At 41.6% G+C, this 15,699-nt stretch overlaps 1 protein-coding gene across 2 annotated transcripts in view; it reads right to left on the bottom strand.

The window, feature by feature from the left end:
• The window catches only part of LOC309545737 (caspase-1-A-like), a 71,430-nt gene that overhangs the window by 32,017 nt on the left and 23,714 nt on the right, over positions 1-15,699 (bottom strand). For both annotated transcript variants that reach the window (XM_082245080.1, XM_082245081.1), the window contains 4 exons: positions 11,648-11,707; positions 8,687-8,754; positions 3,372-3,551; positions 1,102-1,345 (listed from right to left, as the gene is read on the bottom strand). In XM_082245080.1, the coding sequence (XP_082101206.1) occupies positions 1,102-1,345; positions 3,372-3,551; positions 8,687-8,754; positions 11,648-11,707 (552 nt within the window). The remainder of the gene's footprint in view (positions 1-1,101; positions 1,346-3,371; positions 3,552-8,686; positions 8,755-11,647; positions 11,708-15,699) is intronic.

Below are 15,699 nucleotides of genomic sequence, written 5' to 3'. Positions count from 1 at the left end.
GCCCCGCCCAGGGCACATGGTTGAGGGGGGTGTTCATGCTGGCTTATTCAGTATAAATTTGAGCCTTCAGGATGATGGACTAGCTCTGAGGAAGGGAGCATGCCTCCCGAAATGCGTCAGTAGTCCTAATACAGGGACATGTCCTTTTCCCCATAGAGGTGGATTTGTTTTATACGATTTTACTGTTCATGTTTATAAGTATGTTTTTGGCATTCAATACATTTTTAGAAGGTGTCCAAGGGTAATGCGGTAGGTGCTTGTGCCTCCTTTCTTTTGTATTTTCAGTCTTTGGAGTTTCCCCATCTGAGGAGAGCAGCATGCCTACTATTCCCGATAGAGTGAGCACTTGGGATATTTAGCTGTTTACCCAAGGGTAAGTGTCCAAGTATCGTTCGTTGCAACTTATTTAACATACGTTCATACACTTCTGCTGCTTCTGTATCTACCTAGATGTTTCAATACTGATGATCACAGTTTCTTGTTATAGAAAAATGTTTATTGTCTCACCCTTGGAAAATCCTGAAGAAGCGGACAACCGCGAAACATGTTGAGTAGGACCAGCTGTGCTTCTATTGGTATATAATATCACTGTATACTATTGGAATACAATAGATTTATATGCACAGTTTGGTCATTGAAAAATGTGTAATAATAACTTTTTAAATGCACTTTTTTATTGTATTAATGTTTTTTGCTATGTCATTATTTTTGTAATAAAATATATTGATTTTTTATATGGTTTATGATGTGTCATTTGTTACCAAGAAAATCCTTCAGCCCCCCACCCTTTGGTTCTCTTCAAGGATCCACAAATGTCACAGAGTGTATATGTAGGAGGCGCCCATTGTTCATTCGCACAGTAGTTGTAGGGAATACTTTTTTTTTTTTTTTAATTTCAGGCTTTAGGCTGCACTTTTAAAGTGCAGATGCACGAATTATGTATGTGAAGAAATAAAGCACAATTGTAAAATCTTTTTGGGATTGATACCTTTAAACTGCAAACCAAAGTATTAAGGCACTGATCTACCATTTTGTAACCTACTATACCCTGATCTGCTTTTTTTAAGATCATTGCTAAAATAATGCTGCAGTTTTACTTACTTCCACGACAGGCCTGAATAATGATAATTTTTGGTTTATCTCGCAGTACACGGCAGTTCTTATTGTTGAATGTAGTAAAGATCTCATCAACATGTAGTGCATTTGTTGCCTCCTCTGCAGAGTGTTGGCTGTCAGTCCCACAGATGACATCTCTTTGACCATGAGACATAAATACTAGGAAAGTGCTATCCGAGGTCATATGTGTCTCTTCAGCAGCAAAATCTTTCATTGTTTTCCGCATCTCCTGCAAGAATGTCATATAGGAATAGTTAAGAAAATGTTAACAAAAAGAAATACAACATCTGTGATCTCACTGGGTTTCATATAGAAAAACTGAAGGAATTTAAAGCAAAACGCAAAACTTTTGGAGAAAAAAAAAAAAAACGCTTAACATTACAATTGGTGTGGTAATAAATTACATTTTTGTTTTTTTACTTGTTCCTGTTTTTGTGCTATTGTTAAACAAATTTAATGTTGCCTGAATTTCAGTTTTATAAAGTGATTATCACTGCACTGGAATCTGTATTTTTCTTGTGCCATTGGAAAGTGAAAAACAAACAGTTTCTTTTATAGATAAAATATGTATGCTGCTGGTCCAGGTGGGTCTGCCAAAGTCCCTTTCACCTCCTGTGTATTCAGATATATGGAATAAGTGCAAAAGGATCCAAAGGGCTGCACACTTGAAAACTGCATCCATTTTATTCATAATCTTCAAAACACCATATGCAGCAAACGTAGACACCCCGGAAGGAAGGAAAACAGTCAACATGTTTCGCGCTGCTAGCGCTTATTCATGACTAACGCTTTGTCTATGTTTCCTTGCTCCCATGGGGTCTACGATTGGTGTATATGGCATTTTGAAGATAATGATTAAATTGGATGCAGTTTTCAAGTGTGCAGCCCTTTGGATCTCATTGAACTTGTTCCATATAAAACATTTTCTTTTAAAAAAGCACCAGATTTAGTATTAATCCTAGAGGCGCCCAGGTTGTGTCATTGTAAAACAGACAATCAATTTGAGAGCAGCCATTTTCATCCAGGGTTTCTCTAACATAGCTGCATAGTTCCCATTACCAATATCACTTAGCAGAGCCAGTGCATACCTCCCAACTTTATGAGATGGGAATGAGGGACACCTGTTAGAAAAAGTATTTAGATATAGGACACAGACCCTGCCATGCCCCATTAAAGGAGAATTATACAAAAAAAAAAATATTTGTTAAACTCACAAGTGATATTTTTTTTTTACTACTACTATTCCTTTATACTGGCTTTTGAAATTTACAAATGCAGAAATTTGGACTTTGTATGAAAGGTTTAGCACTTTGAAACACTATTTGAAAGATAAATAGTGCATTTTATATATAACTATATAGATCAGACCAAAATGAGGGACAAATGAGGGACTTTGTTCCAAATCAAGCACAGTCCCTCAAAATCAGCGACAGTTGGGAGCTATGCCAGTGGCATGGCACAAATCTTCTTTCACTTTTCTGGCCTTTAAAGTACTGCGCATTCCTACCCTTTGACCATCAATGTGAAGTAGAACTACACTAACCATCAACGTATGGGACAGTCTTCCCAAACACCATCAAATGTAAAGAAACACTCATTTTTTACATTTGAAAAAGAGACTTGCATTTCCTACCAGTACAACCACCCCACTTTTTTCTATTACAAATTCCAAATTGTAATTTTTAATGAACATAATGTTGTATACAGCAACTAAAAGGTGTAAAACTGGTCTGCTCTGAGTGCCAATGATCTACTACAGTCAGCCATTACCCATCTCCTAAAAAGTTGTGCCAATTCCAAGGCAGACTTATCACTATGTGCAGCTAACAGCTGCCCTAACAGTCTCCCTTTAAAGTGTAACTTTGGCGTTAGGTCAAAGTACCCCACTGTGGGTGGTACACAAGATGCTTTAACGTTCAGAGAGCAGAACGTTAGGATAGTGTGCATATCTCTCCAAATCTTACGTCAGAAGGTCCATTGACTCACTAATGGCAGTATGTTAAAAGTGAGCAGTTTGAATAAGACTCCATGCCCTCTATGGGGTTAACCATTACACTCAGGCATATATTTGAGCCAGACCTTTTCAGTTCAAAAATTTTAATTTATATTCTACATATCCCCATCTAAAAGTTACGTTTACTTGGCATAAAACAATATTTTGGTAACAATGCAAACAATGAATTTGGATTAAACCACTCCAAAACACTTGCCAAAGGCCTAAAATAAAAAAAAAAAAAAAATGTATAGTAAATTACCTTCACAGTCAGGTTGTTTTTTTTTACAACTTTGTATCCAAGCCCTTCTAATAGTTTCTCCATCCCATCCACATCGAACTCTGCTCCACTGCGTTGTTTAAGGTTACAATCATCAAACTTGTCATTGCAGATGATCAGAGCAAGACGCGTACGTTCCTCCTGAGGCTTAATAGAGTAAATCTAAAAGAAGCCAACATTAAAATAGAGATTTTAAAATATCATTACAAAGAGCAAGTAAAAACATTTTTTTGTTAAGATCAAAATCAACTTTTTTTTTCAATTTCAGAGTCAAAAGTTTATACTGATAATTGCTAACATTTCTGAACATCCGATTGATATTTTAGCCCACCAATGTTCAACAGTCATCCAATCTGTCCTGAAACGGCACCTATTAGGAGTATGAACTACTTGAAGTATTAATACGATCTCATTAAAACAGGACATGCATGACAAAGGCAAATTTGGACAGAACAATCAGGTCTATAAAGGCTTATTTAGAATATCTTACTTGTCAATATTAGTGGCCAAGTGCATAAGAGAAATACAACTTACCACCTCAAATATTCTCATAGTCATCTTGCCTAATACAACATAAAGCTGCCATAAGCAGCAGGTGTCATTGGTTCAATCATACGCAGAATTGGATACTAGTACATGTAAAAGCCTGCTTCATTTCTCAACTGAGCTGTGCTATATATGAACAACAATTCATTTTATTACAGAGGTAATTGGAGTCTGTAAAACAAATGTGATGGGCCTGCTGAGGTTTATGGAAATTCCAGGCAGTAAGCTGAATACCTATGACACACTTCAATGCCAATTTTAAAAAAATGTGGTGGAGGAAAAAATAAAACTGCTGCAGCCCCCAAAACCTCCTGTCACAGCTGAACCCAGAGCTGTTCTAACAGGCAAAGCTTTGGAATCTCCCGCTGATGAGAAAGTTTGCTTGTCCTATCTGGTGTTCTGTATTTTCAGGAGGAGGTCAGCAATGGCAGCATGCATATTCTTTTCAGCAAAGGATTCCTTTAATAGGCTAAGTCTGATCTCTGTTTATTAGCTCTACCTTTATAGTCCCATCTTAAGTGACAATAGGCAAGTCATCTAAAGCCTTGTACACACGCAACGAATTTCCGCCGACCGGTCGTCCGTCTTTTGTCCAGAGTGGTGTCTGTTGGTTGGAATGTGCTCTAAACTGCACACGAATTTTCCCGCACGACAGAATTCTACTTCAGAAGTTATGTCATGTGTTGGATTGCTTTGTATGTGTTCTTTCATCTCTTATCTTGCTCATAAGATTTTTCCCCATCGAAATCTGTACTAATGAGATGAAAATCGAACGTGTTTTGATGGTCGACAAAAATTTTATAGCCTGCACACCAGGATTTTTTCGACCGAAAAGTCGGAGTCGGTTGTCGGAAGCATCATGCTAACAAGCCGAAAATCGGCAGATCGGTCGTCAGATGAAAAATCCCGCCCGAATTTCCACTCGTGTGTACGGGCCTTAAGTGACGGATCAATAAAAATGTGTGGGAGTAGGTTTAGTGGCTCATTCTGACACTACCTGGAAGAGGCAAAGTTTTGTCTGACTGGACAGCCTTGGGGTTGGCCATGACAGGAGGGTTGCTGCCAACAATCAACAATCTTAGAGTAAAACTTCAAAATACAAAGATGTAAAGCAGCCTTCAAAGTTAATAATATGAATCCATTTGATTGCATCTAATGCTCCATCGGTGTGCCATAATTACCTAAGGAATCTGTTAGGGATGATCATGGGAGCAGCAGTTTATGCGGAAACCATCCAACTATGACAAGACAACTGAGTTGAGAGGGAGTAAGCTAATGTTTGAGAGGATTATAAAATATAGTAAATGGGATTTATTCATAAAAAACGAAATGACTTGACCAATTGGTTAGCTGTTAGTGTTACTTTAAGCAAATAATTTGTTGCGAACAAGCAATTCTTTGTTTATTGTCCCACAGCTAACATGGCTTTGAAATGGTGATAAAGATTGAGTTATATGAATGACTAACATATATATTATGGTGGGGGGTTCAAAAAATGTCTTTATGATAGCTTGGCTGGGAGGAAGGAACTCAGGAAAGACTGGAAGAAATCAGGGTTACAGATGGATCTGGGTAAGAAGATTTGTCTGTGATTGCATTGTCAATTATTTGTTATGTGTATTTTAATATAGTTGTGTCATAAAAACATCTGTTTCTGCGTTGTTGTCCAATTACCATATAATTGTAATGGAAATAATAACCGCGCTAATGGAAACCAAAAAAAAGCTGCAACTTCAAGTGTGACCACACCCCAGTGAAACAAATTATAAATCAAGTCGCGCTAAAATACCATATAATTGTTTCATATACAGTTGTGTGTTACACTTTTGCTAACGGTTGATTAAAATTTATTATATCCTTATGTGTGTAGAACCAAAAATACTTTTATTTCAAAAGAGCCTGCTCAAGGCGCATTTAGGAATAGCTCTCTTGTACTACAAACCAAGGTCTTTGATCATCATATTACTGACAAAGAGAGTAATGTGGGCTAGGATTCTACATCCATATCTAGATGATAATCTGAAGTACTAAGTTCCTTAAAAGAATCTCAAAGTTATTTTTGACTGGGGCGTACCTATAACTGTACTGTATTTTTGCATTTTAATCAATCTTCACCAAATCAATCTTAAGGTAGACAAAGAATTGCAGCTAGCAGATCCAACTTCAGCATGATCATTCTGTAGAACAAGTGTGTCATTAACAGGTAAAATTGCACTGGCCTGGTATACATGTTTTGTGCCCTGTGAAAACACTTCCAGTATAACATGGGGAAGACAATAGAAATCAGTGAAGAAACGATTCCTAAATCAGTACAAATAATGTTTTTGCTGAACCGTGTTTGCAAAAGTTGGAGGTAACCCAAAGTCATAATTGTTTCTCAATCTGATCATTATCTGACAGATCATATTGTGTCAGTGGGTATCTTTACTGTAAGTAACAAACATTAAAACAGCTCTATCATGGCTGGAATTTAAGGTATCCCCTAACTAAAGTGTAATAATTCATGTGCAAATTTTTATTTCTGGATTTTTTGTTTCTCTGGAATGCTTGGTACGGTCTGCTACTCAAAATGTTTGAGCAGCTTTACTTTGGGTTTTAGGTTGTGTATACAAACTAGCATAGCTTATACAATTTATATTTCCTCATGTAGCATCTATCAATTTAGAAAATGACGCCTTCTGCAATCTTGAATGATAAAATTGCCTTTTTTACTAAATTTTGGGATCCTTGGATTTAATATATCTTTCGGATGTCTCATAGGATATTTACAGTGCCTTGCAAAAGTATTTGGCCCCCTTGAACTTTGCAAACTTTTGCCACATTTCAGGCTTCAAACATAAAGATATAAAACAGTAATTTTTTGTGAAGAATCAACAAGTGGGACACAATCATGAAGTGGAACAAAATTTATTGGATATTTCAAACTTTTTTAACAAATAAAAAAATGAAAAAATTGGGCGTGCAAAATTATTCAGCCCCCTTAAGTTAATACTTTGTAGCGCCACCTTTTGGTGCGATTACAGCTGTAAGTCGCTTGGGGTATGTCTCTATCAGTTTTGCACATCGAGAGACTGAAATTTTTGCTCATTCCTCCTTACAAAACAGCTCGAGCTCAGTGAGGTTGGATGGAGAGCGTTTGTGAACAGCAGTTTTCAGTTCTTTCCACAGATTCTCGATTGGATTCAGGTCTGGACTTTGACTTGGCCATTCTAACACCTGGATATGTTTATTTGTGGACCATTCCATTGTAGATTTTGCTTTATGTTTTGGATCATTGTCTTGTTGGAAGACAAATCTCCGTCCCAGTCTCAGGTCTTTTGCAGACTCCAGGTTTTCTTCCAGAAGGGTCCTGTATTTGGCTCCATCCATCTTCCCATCAATTTTAACTATCTTCCCTGTCCCTGCTGAAGAAAAGCAGGCCCAAACCATTAAACTGTCACCACCATGTTTGACAGTGGGGATGGTGTGTTCAGGGTGATTAGCTGTGTTGCTGTTACGCCAAAAATAAAGTTTTGCATTGTTGCCAAAAAGTTCGATTTTGGTTTCATCTGATCAGAGCACCTTCTTCCACATGTTTGGTGTGTCTCCCAGGTGGCTTGCGGCAAACTTTAAACAACACTTTTTATGGATATCTTTAAGAAATGGCTTTCTTCTTGCCACTCTTCCATAAAGGCCAGATTTGTGCAGTATATGACTGATTGTTGTCCTATGGACAGAGTCTCCCACCTCAGCTGTAGATCTCTGCAGTTCATCCAGAGTGATCATGGGCCTCTTGGCTGCATCTTTTATCAGTATTCTCCTTGTATGAGCTGAAAGTTTAGAGGGACGGCCAGGTCCACTTCATGATTGTGTCCCACTTGTTGTTGATTCTTCACAAAAATCATAGTTTTATATCTTTATGTTTGAAGCCTGGAATTTGGCAAGGGTCGCAAAGTTCAAGGGGGCTGAATACTTTCGCAAGGCACTGTATCTTATTGTTTCTCTTTACAGGATAGATTGCACTTCTTTCCTTGCTCTCTTTTTCCTTTATTAATTTTCTCTTCTCTCTTTCTTTTTCTTTTCTCCCTTCCTTTTCCTTTTTTTTGCTTTAAGGCCCTCCGGCCATGTGTAGTAACGCAATGTCATTTAGAAGTCGACTTCTGTCTGGATCCTGAAGATGTAATGTGGGCTGGAGGTAGCTGAGGGCATTGACTGGTCCCATCAGCACTTCACTCACTGAGCCCTAGTGGATGGGATGACTAACATTACTAATACTGCAATGTCATCCCCATTTCTTCCCTATGCCCCATAGGCAATATTGGAGGGGCGGGGCATGACTGGGCGTGAGAGTGTATATCCTCAGTGGTGATCATTATGGTCTCTCTTAAAGAAGGAAATATTTCTTACTGAGTCTGTCATGTCATGTTACCATGTTAAGACTTTTTGTTCTCTGGCATGTAACCATCATATACTATTTGTTTTCTATGTGGCCGTTGTTTTTTGTATCTTTGTGTAAATTGCAAAATAAATTATTGGAAAAGAACATGACACCTACAGGCTAATTCAATAAATAGTGGAAGGAGCTTAGCACTATGCGCAACATGTATAGCTACTAAAATAAACTCACTTTATTGAAGATAGATTAGGACAAGATGGCTCTGATTAGTTCTTATGGGTGCTGTACTTTTCCTTTAGTGCTTTGGTCCATGTAAAGTTTATTAAATAAGCTTGTTAGAGTTATAACCATGTTCATAATCAATTTTTATACATACCTGTTCCTGTTCTTCTGAGGAAATTCTCTCATATTCTTTCTTTGAACACAGCGTGATGCCATTAATGGCTAAAAATCAAATGATTAAAAAACATTAGTAAATGCTTACAATTCATATCACCCTAGTGTTTAACAGAATTGAGATACCTTTTAGTGGTCAGGTACCCATTACAGAATTAAAACTGAGCAACTGTTTGTGGTTTCTCCTTTCAGCCTGTATTAGTGGAACATTTCTAAACCAGAATAAAAGCATTTTTACTTGTGTTTTGCAGCCATAAGGCTAGGGGCCAGGGCTGGCCCAAGACATTGTGCTGCCTGGGTCCAAGAATGAAATTCTGCCCCTCCCCCTAAAAAAAAAAAAAAATTCACGCCCTCCAAAAGGCCCCCACATTCTATAGGACTATGAAAGCAGTCAGAGGGGTGTGAGTGTGTACGGAATGACAGCAGGAGCAGGACAGAGCAGTAGACACTGGGCAGATGAGCGCACCAGGCTTTCTTCTGTCTATAGTGCCACAGTGCCATGCACGGCTGCGGGTATGGTACAGGAGAATGCAGTGCTGCGGGCATGGTACAGGAGAATGCAGTGCTGCGGGCATGGTACAGGAGAATGCGGGGCTGCGGGCATGGTACAGGAGAATGCGGGGCTGCGGGCATGGTACAGGAGAATGCGGGGCTGCGGGCATGGTACAGGAGAATGCAGGGCTGTGGGCATGGTACAGAAGAATGCAGGGCTGTAGGCATAATACAGGAGAATGCAGGGCTGCGGGCATGGTACAGGAGAATGCAGGGCTGTGGGCATGGTACAGGAGAATGCGGGGGTGTGGGCATGGTGCATGAGAATGCGGGACTGTGGGCATGGTGCAAGAGAATGCAGTGCTACGGGCATGGTAGAGGAGAATGCGGGGCTGCGGGCATGGTAAAAGAGAATGCGGGGCTGCGGGCATACTACAGGAGATGCAGTGCTGTGGGCATGTACCATGCCCGCAGCACTGCATCTTCTGTAATATGCCTGCAGCCCCGCATAATGGCAGGTAGTGTGGCTGTGGAGCAGTCTCAATTACCAGTTCCTAAAGACGCCTTAGGATTTAAAAATGGTGCCGCCCGGCGCCAACACGTCACCGCACATGCGCCGTCACCGCTGGGGAAAGCCCGTACATGTTCGGCTATTCCCAGAAATAGCCGAACATTTATGGGCTTTCCCGAGTGGCGGCGCATGCGCAGTGTGCATGTCAGGCCGGCCGCAGACCTTTTTTTTGTTTGGAGTATGAGCCGAAGAAGAGAAGAGGCGGCCGGGGGCCGCCCCTCTCTAAGTGCCGCCTGGGTCCCATGGTCCCACTGGGATCCATGGTACTGCCGGCCCTGCTAGGGGCATATCACAAAAATGTTAACAAAGCCTCATAACAGTGCAAAACATTACTATGGCAGCTTCAGATAGTCATTAAAATTTATCTTATGCTTCCTTAATAAATAGCAGCCTGTTTCTTCCTTTCCTTTTTATTATGAATAGGTGTACAGTGATAACCAACATCATCAAAGTATATATCAGAGAGTGCTCTTTTTCACTCTCTGGCTTCCACAGATGCAGGTTGGCCCTCATTTTCCTCACATTCTACATGATGACACCAGAGAGCTGCGACTGGCTAACCAGCCAAGAGGAGCTGCTTGGGGGGACAAGTTTTACAAAGAGAAAGAGAACCAGTGGGAGCTAGGAATAAGGCAAGTATTCCACCCAATTTATGATCTCCCTAGATCAGGGGTCTTCAAACTTTCTAAAGAAAGGGCCAGTTTACTGTCCTTCAGACATTAGTAGGGCCCAGTGGGAGTTAACAATGCCTGATCTTTGGTATTCGGAGGAGAAATAGTTGGTGTCTTGGAAAGAATAGTGCCCCATTTTTTATGTTGTCAGTGGAAGGAATTATGCCCCATCATTGGTGTCAGTGGAAGGAACAGAGCCCCATTGTTGGTACCAGTGGTGGAAATTATGCCACACAGTTGATGTCAGTGGCAGGAATAATGCCTCAAGGGCCAGATAAAGGCATGGAAAGGGCAGCAGTTTAGAGACCACTGCTCTAGACTAAACAAGCGGGGGGGGGGGGGGGGGGTACTGTATGGGTACATTTTACAACAGCTCGGAGTTGAGATTTAACATGCAGAAAAAGCTAAACAGAAAAGTAACAGGGGTATGGCTAGTGATGAACATGTGAGGACACACAAGTCCAGAGCTTTGCACCTTTAGAACTACCAAGCCAGCAAAGCTAGCTGCGAACTGCCTTTCCAGAAAACAAAGAAGGCACAGGGGACATCCTTGGCTACTAATTAGTCACATGATGAAGGCTCCTGGACATAAGTAGTGGAATCAAGTCTCGTGGACACATCTAAACAGCGGTTTATGAGTACTATAAAGATGATTATGGGTCTCTTGAACTCAGACAGGGGACTACTAACATACAAGTTTGCCTCACCACCAGACTCCCCTAGGTCACTGCTGATCATCAGTCCTGTTGCATCACCATGAGGCTCTATTCTCCACATTTTTGCGAGTGCCTCTCACATTTTGTGAATGGAGTCAAAATAATCAATTCAAAGTTTTTGTATTTTCCAGGTCCCAATTCCCAGCCTTCTTCCTTCTCCATCATAATACCATTAAACATACAAAAGTTTAATACAGAGCTATCTGGTAAATTCCACCAGAGCATGCACCCCAGCACTTTGGGGCAGATAGGAGCCCCCCACTTTACAGCAATGGGGACAGAAATGATTCTATTGGATAGAATATGCTTACTGCACTGTTACCCTGAGAGATATCCTGAAAGCTATATTTAAACCCAACAAAGCAGATTAGGAATCCCTTCCCCTCCATCACTGGGTTTATAAAACAAAAAGTAATGGTCATTAAAATAATAAAAAACACGCTGCCCCTCCTCTGGATCTGTTTCATTTCTTAACACTATATAGCACTTACTTGCCTGGCCGGGTGGCTGAACATTCTGTTCCTGTTTAGGCAATGGAAATTCTGAAGGTGCTAAAAATACAAGAAAAAATAGGTGTAAATAGAACTGGTTAAATAATGAAGACTGAATGATGAAACTGAAAGATATGCAAGCTTTCATAAATAGAGAAAAAAATGAATCCTGATGCAATTTTTCTGAATAGATTCAGCAGAAACATTTCAGCACATTGGAAGATTTATGCAATGGATGCTAGTATTTGGTTGTATATCACTTATCCTTTAAATTATTACACTACCTATTTACCTTAAAGGATAGTCAAAGTGTAACTGCAAACTAAACCTTATTCTTTCTCTCTCATTGCTTGGGCTGGCCATACATGTTCAATTTTCTTGTACAATTTTCCTTTAGATTTACTAAAAACCATATGAGGTCAAAACTAGACAACTTGCAATTGTATCCAATTAGGCAGGCCCTAACACTGCATAGTTTAACCACTTAAGCCCCGGAGGATTTGGCTGCTAAACGACCAGGGGGTATTTTGCGATTCGGCACTGCGTGACTTTAACGGACAATTGCGCGGTCGTGCGATGCTGTACCTAAACTAATTTGACGTCCTTTTTTTCCCACAAATAGAGCTTTCTTTTGGTGGTATTTGATCACCTGTGCGCTTTTTACTTTTTGCGCTATAAACAAAAAAAGAGCGTAAATTTTGCAAAAATAACAATATTTTTCACATTTTTTTATATGAAATTCCCCAAAAAAAATTTAAAAATCAAAATTTTTTAACATTTTCTGCCAATTTGTTTTATGCTACCTATGTTTGGTAAAAAAAAAATCGCAAAAAGCGTATTTTTATTGGTTTGCGCAAAAGTTATCGCGTTTACTAACAAAGGGAAAGATTTTTGTCATTTTTGTTTTTTTTTTTTAACGCGTAATGGTGGCGATCTGCAATTTTTTTTGCGGTACTGCGACATTGCGGCGGACAGATCGGACCCTTGACTGACATTTTTGACACTTTTGGGGTTACCAGTGACATTTCTACAGTAATCAGTGCTATACATATGCACTGTTACTGTAAAAATACACTGGTAGTGAAGGGGTTAACTTTATTTGAGAGGGAGGGGCTGTGTGTGTCCCTAGGGGCGTGCTTTCTACTGTGATTGGCTGTGGCTTGAGGTGTAAGGACTCTGATCAACGGTTCTACATAGTAGAACCGTGTGATCAGTGTTTTTACACCGAGGAGAATGACAGGTGGCTTGTTTACACAAGCCGCCTGACTTTCTCCCTCTCCCCCGACGATCGCCAAGTGACCGGCGGACATCGGATCCGCCGGTCACACGCGCGGGGGGGGGGGTCCGGGAACGCGCCTCCGCGGGCGCGCGCTCGCTCCCCAGACCCTCCCAGGCTAGTGACGTTAATTAACGTCACTCTGCCTGGCCTGGGGCTGACCGCCGCAGTAAATTTACTTGCGGCGGGCGGCAAGCGGTTAAGGTAAAGCTAAAGGAAAAGTGTACAAGAATATTGAGCATGTATGGCCAGCCTTAGTTTTGTAAAGGGTGGGAAAGGTTTAGAACTTTTGTCTAGCTTTTTACTGTTGTCTGGGTCCCTATTAAGGAGATTTCTTTTCACTTACTCTACTTGTATCCCCAAGTGGGCCACAGCATTTAAGAGGCACAATCTCTATCCAAACCTACAGGAAGCGAAAGTGAGGGGCAGGACAGATATGGCTGGAAGGGGCAGGAAGTGAGGCGATATCTAGGATGCCAAAAAAATAATAAAAAATAACACAGAATAAAAAGGATTTTGTAAAAAGAATGAACATCAAAGAAATGGATTTTACGGCAAGTCAAAAATCTCATTTTCTCTTTCGTTCATTGATGGACACATCTCCTTATCTTCTTGACAATTGGGATGTCCCAAGGCAGTGTCAAACATGAGGGGTGGGAACAGCAAGAAAAAAATTCCCAAGGCTAAACCGTAGCCAACCAGGTAACAGGAGCTCAACCAAAACAACTAGAGCCCACCAGAAAAACACCCCCAAAGAGGGAATAAGCCCTCTAAACAGCAGCCTGCAAACCCTTGCGGTCAAAAGAGACATCCACAGTTGCCAACACATCCACTTTATAAAATGTAGTGAAAGTGTGCACCGACGACCAAGTAGCCGCCTTGCACACCTGCGTTACTGATGCCTGAGGACGAAAAGCCCAAGAAGCACTGAGTGCCCACGTAGAGTGCGCCCTCACAGGGAAAGGAGGAACCTGACCCTTAATCGAATAGGCCTGAGTGACCGTCTGTCTGATCCATCTAGAAATGGTCGCAGAAGAAGTGGATAGTGCTTTTCAAAGCCCATCCGTGAGTACAAATAGTGAGTCTGACCTTCTAAAAGACTCAATAGCTTCCAGGTATACCTGAATAGCCCGAAGAATATCCAGGGAATGCAACGGAATGCAACGCAATCTCCTTAGGATATTTTGGCCTGGAACACAGGGAAAGCAACCCGATGTCCTCATTCAGATGGAAATCAGAAACCACCTTTGGAAGGAACAACAGACAGGAGCGAACAACCACCTGATCTTTGTGGACCAGCAATAAGTGGAACGGCAATTCAACGCCGCCACTTTCTGGGATAGCGTAAGCAGGGGAACCCTGAATTAAAGTACGCACAAGGGACTGTGTGGCCAAGGGTAGTTGAAAGAAGACCACCAAGGCTGACACCTGACCCTTAAATGGTATTCAAGGCCAATTTCCAACCCCCCCATTGAAGGAAGGTCAAGACTGGAGTCACCGAAAAAGAGCGAGGGTAACCAGCAAGCGACTCACACCACGAAATGTAAATTTTCCACGTACGATGGTAGATCTTCCTAGAACTAGACTTTCTAGCCTTCAGTAGTGTCCGAATCACCGACCCAGACAAACCTCTATCCTTCAGCACCTGGCTTTTAACAGCCAAGCCACCAAAGCTAGTTACTGTAAAGCAGGCAACGCAGGGGGTTCTTTACTGTTAGGGCTACAGGATTTTGGAATTCTCTACCACAAGAGGTGGTTTCTGTGGGAAGTATGGTTGCTTTCAAAAGACTCTTGGACGTACATCTCAATGATCAGAACATTCAGGGGTATGAGAGATGATTACGGCCACACACACCTACACAGGTTGAACTGGATGGACTATTGTCTTTATTCAACCTCAACTACTATGTAAAGGATAGAAGATTGGCTCTTGGGACAGCAGATCTTCCCTGAGAGGTAATCTCAAAGGGGGTGTCGGTGACCAGCCGCACCAGGTTGGCGTACCAAGACCAGCGAGGCCATTCCGGGGTCACTAGAATGACCGGAATGCCTTCTGCCTCGATCTTGCGCAAGAGTCTCCCCAGAAGCTTGAGGATGGAAAGTGTAAATCAGGCGATACTGGCCTCAGGAGGCCACCAGCACGTCTGTGACGTCTGCTAGCGGATCCCGTGCTAGTACCACAAACCTGTGCACCTTCTGGTTGAGCTGAGACACCAACAGATCCACCAGGGGGGTGCCCCACCGGAGACACAGCTGATGAAACACTTCCAGATGTAGGGATGACTCCCCTTGGTCCAACGCCTACCAACTGAGATATTCCGCCTTCTAATTTTCCACCCCTGGAATGTGTAAGGCGGAGAGGGCAAGAACAAATTGTTCTGCCCACAAAAGAATGCTGGCTACCTCCAGAGCTGCCAATACACTACTTGTTCCACCCTGGTGGTTGACATAAGCCACGGATGAGTCATTGTCCAATTGGATTCCCACCGGACACTCCTAAAGGCGATCCATCCAATGATTTAGGCACGCCTGATCAATCAGATTTCTAGGACATTGATCGGGAGTCTGGACTCTTCCAGTGTCCAAACTCCCTGGGCAAAGTGCCGACCCAGAGCACCTCCCCACCCGGACAGACTGGCATCTGTGGTGACCTGTCCAATACAGGAGGAGGAAAGATTAGAGACCCTTTTATTTTTCAGATCATCCGGATCCGATTGTCCAGAGACTTCGGACACTTGCCCAATTGGCCAAGATCTCCCTTTGCAGGGACCTCGTA

The sequence above is a fragment of the Pelophylax lessonae genome, assembly GCF_965119305.1.
Source record: "Pelophylax lessonae genome assembly, chromosome: 2".
Classification (NCBI taxonomy): Eukaryota; Metazoa; Chordata; class Amphibia; order Anura; family Ranidae; genus Pelophylax; species Pelophylax lessonae.
Note: the sequence above shows the minus strand (reverse complement) of the source record. Positions and strands in the feature narration are given on the sequence as shown.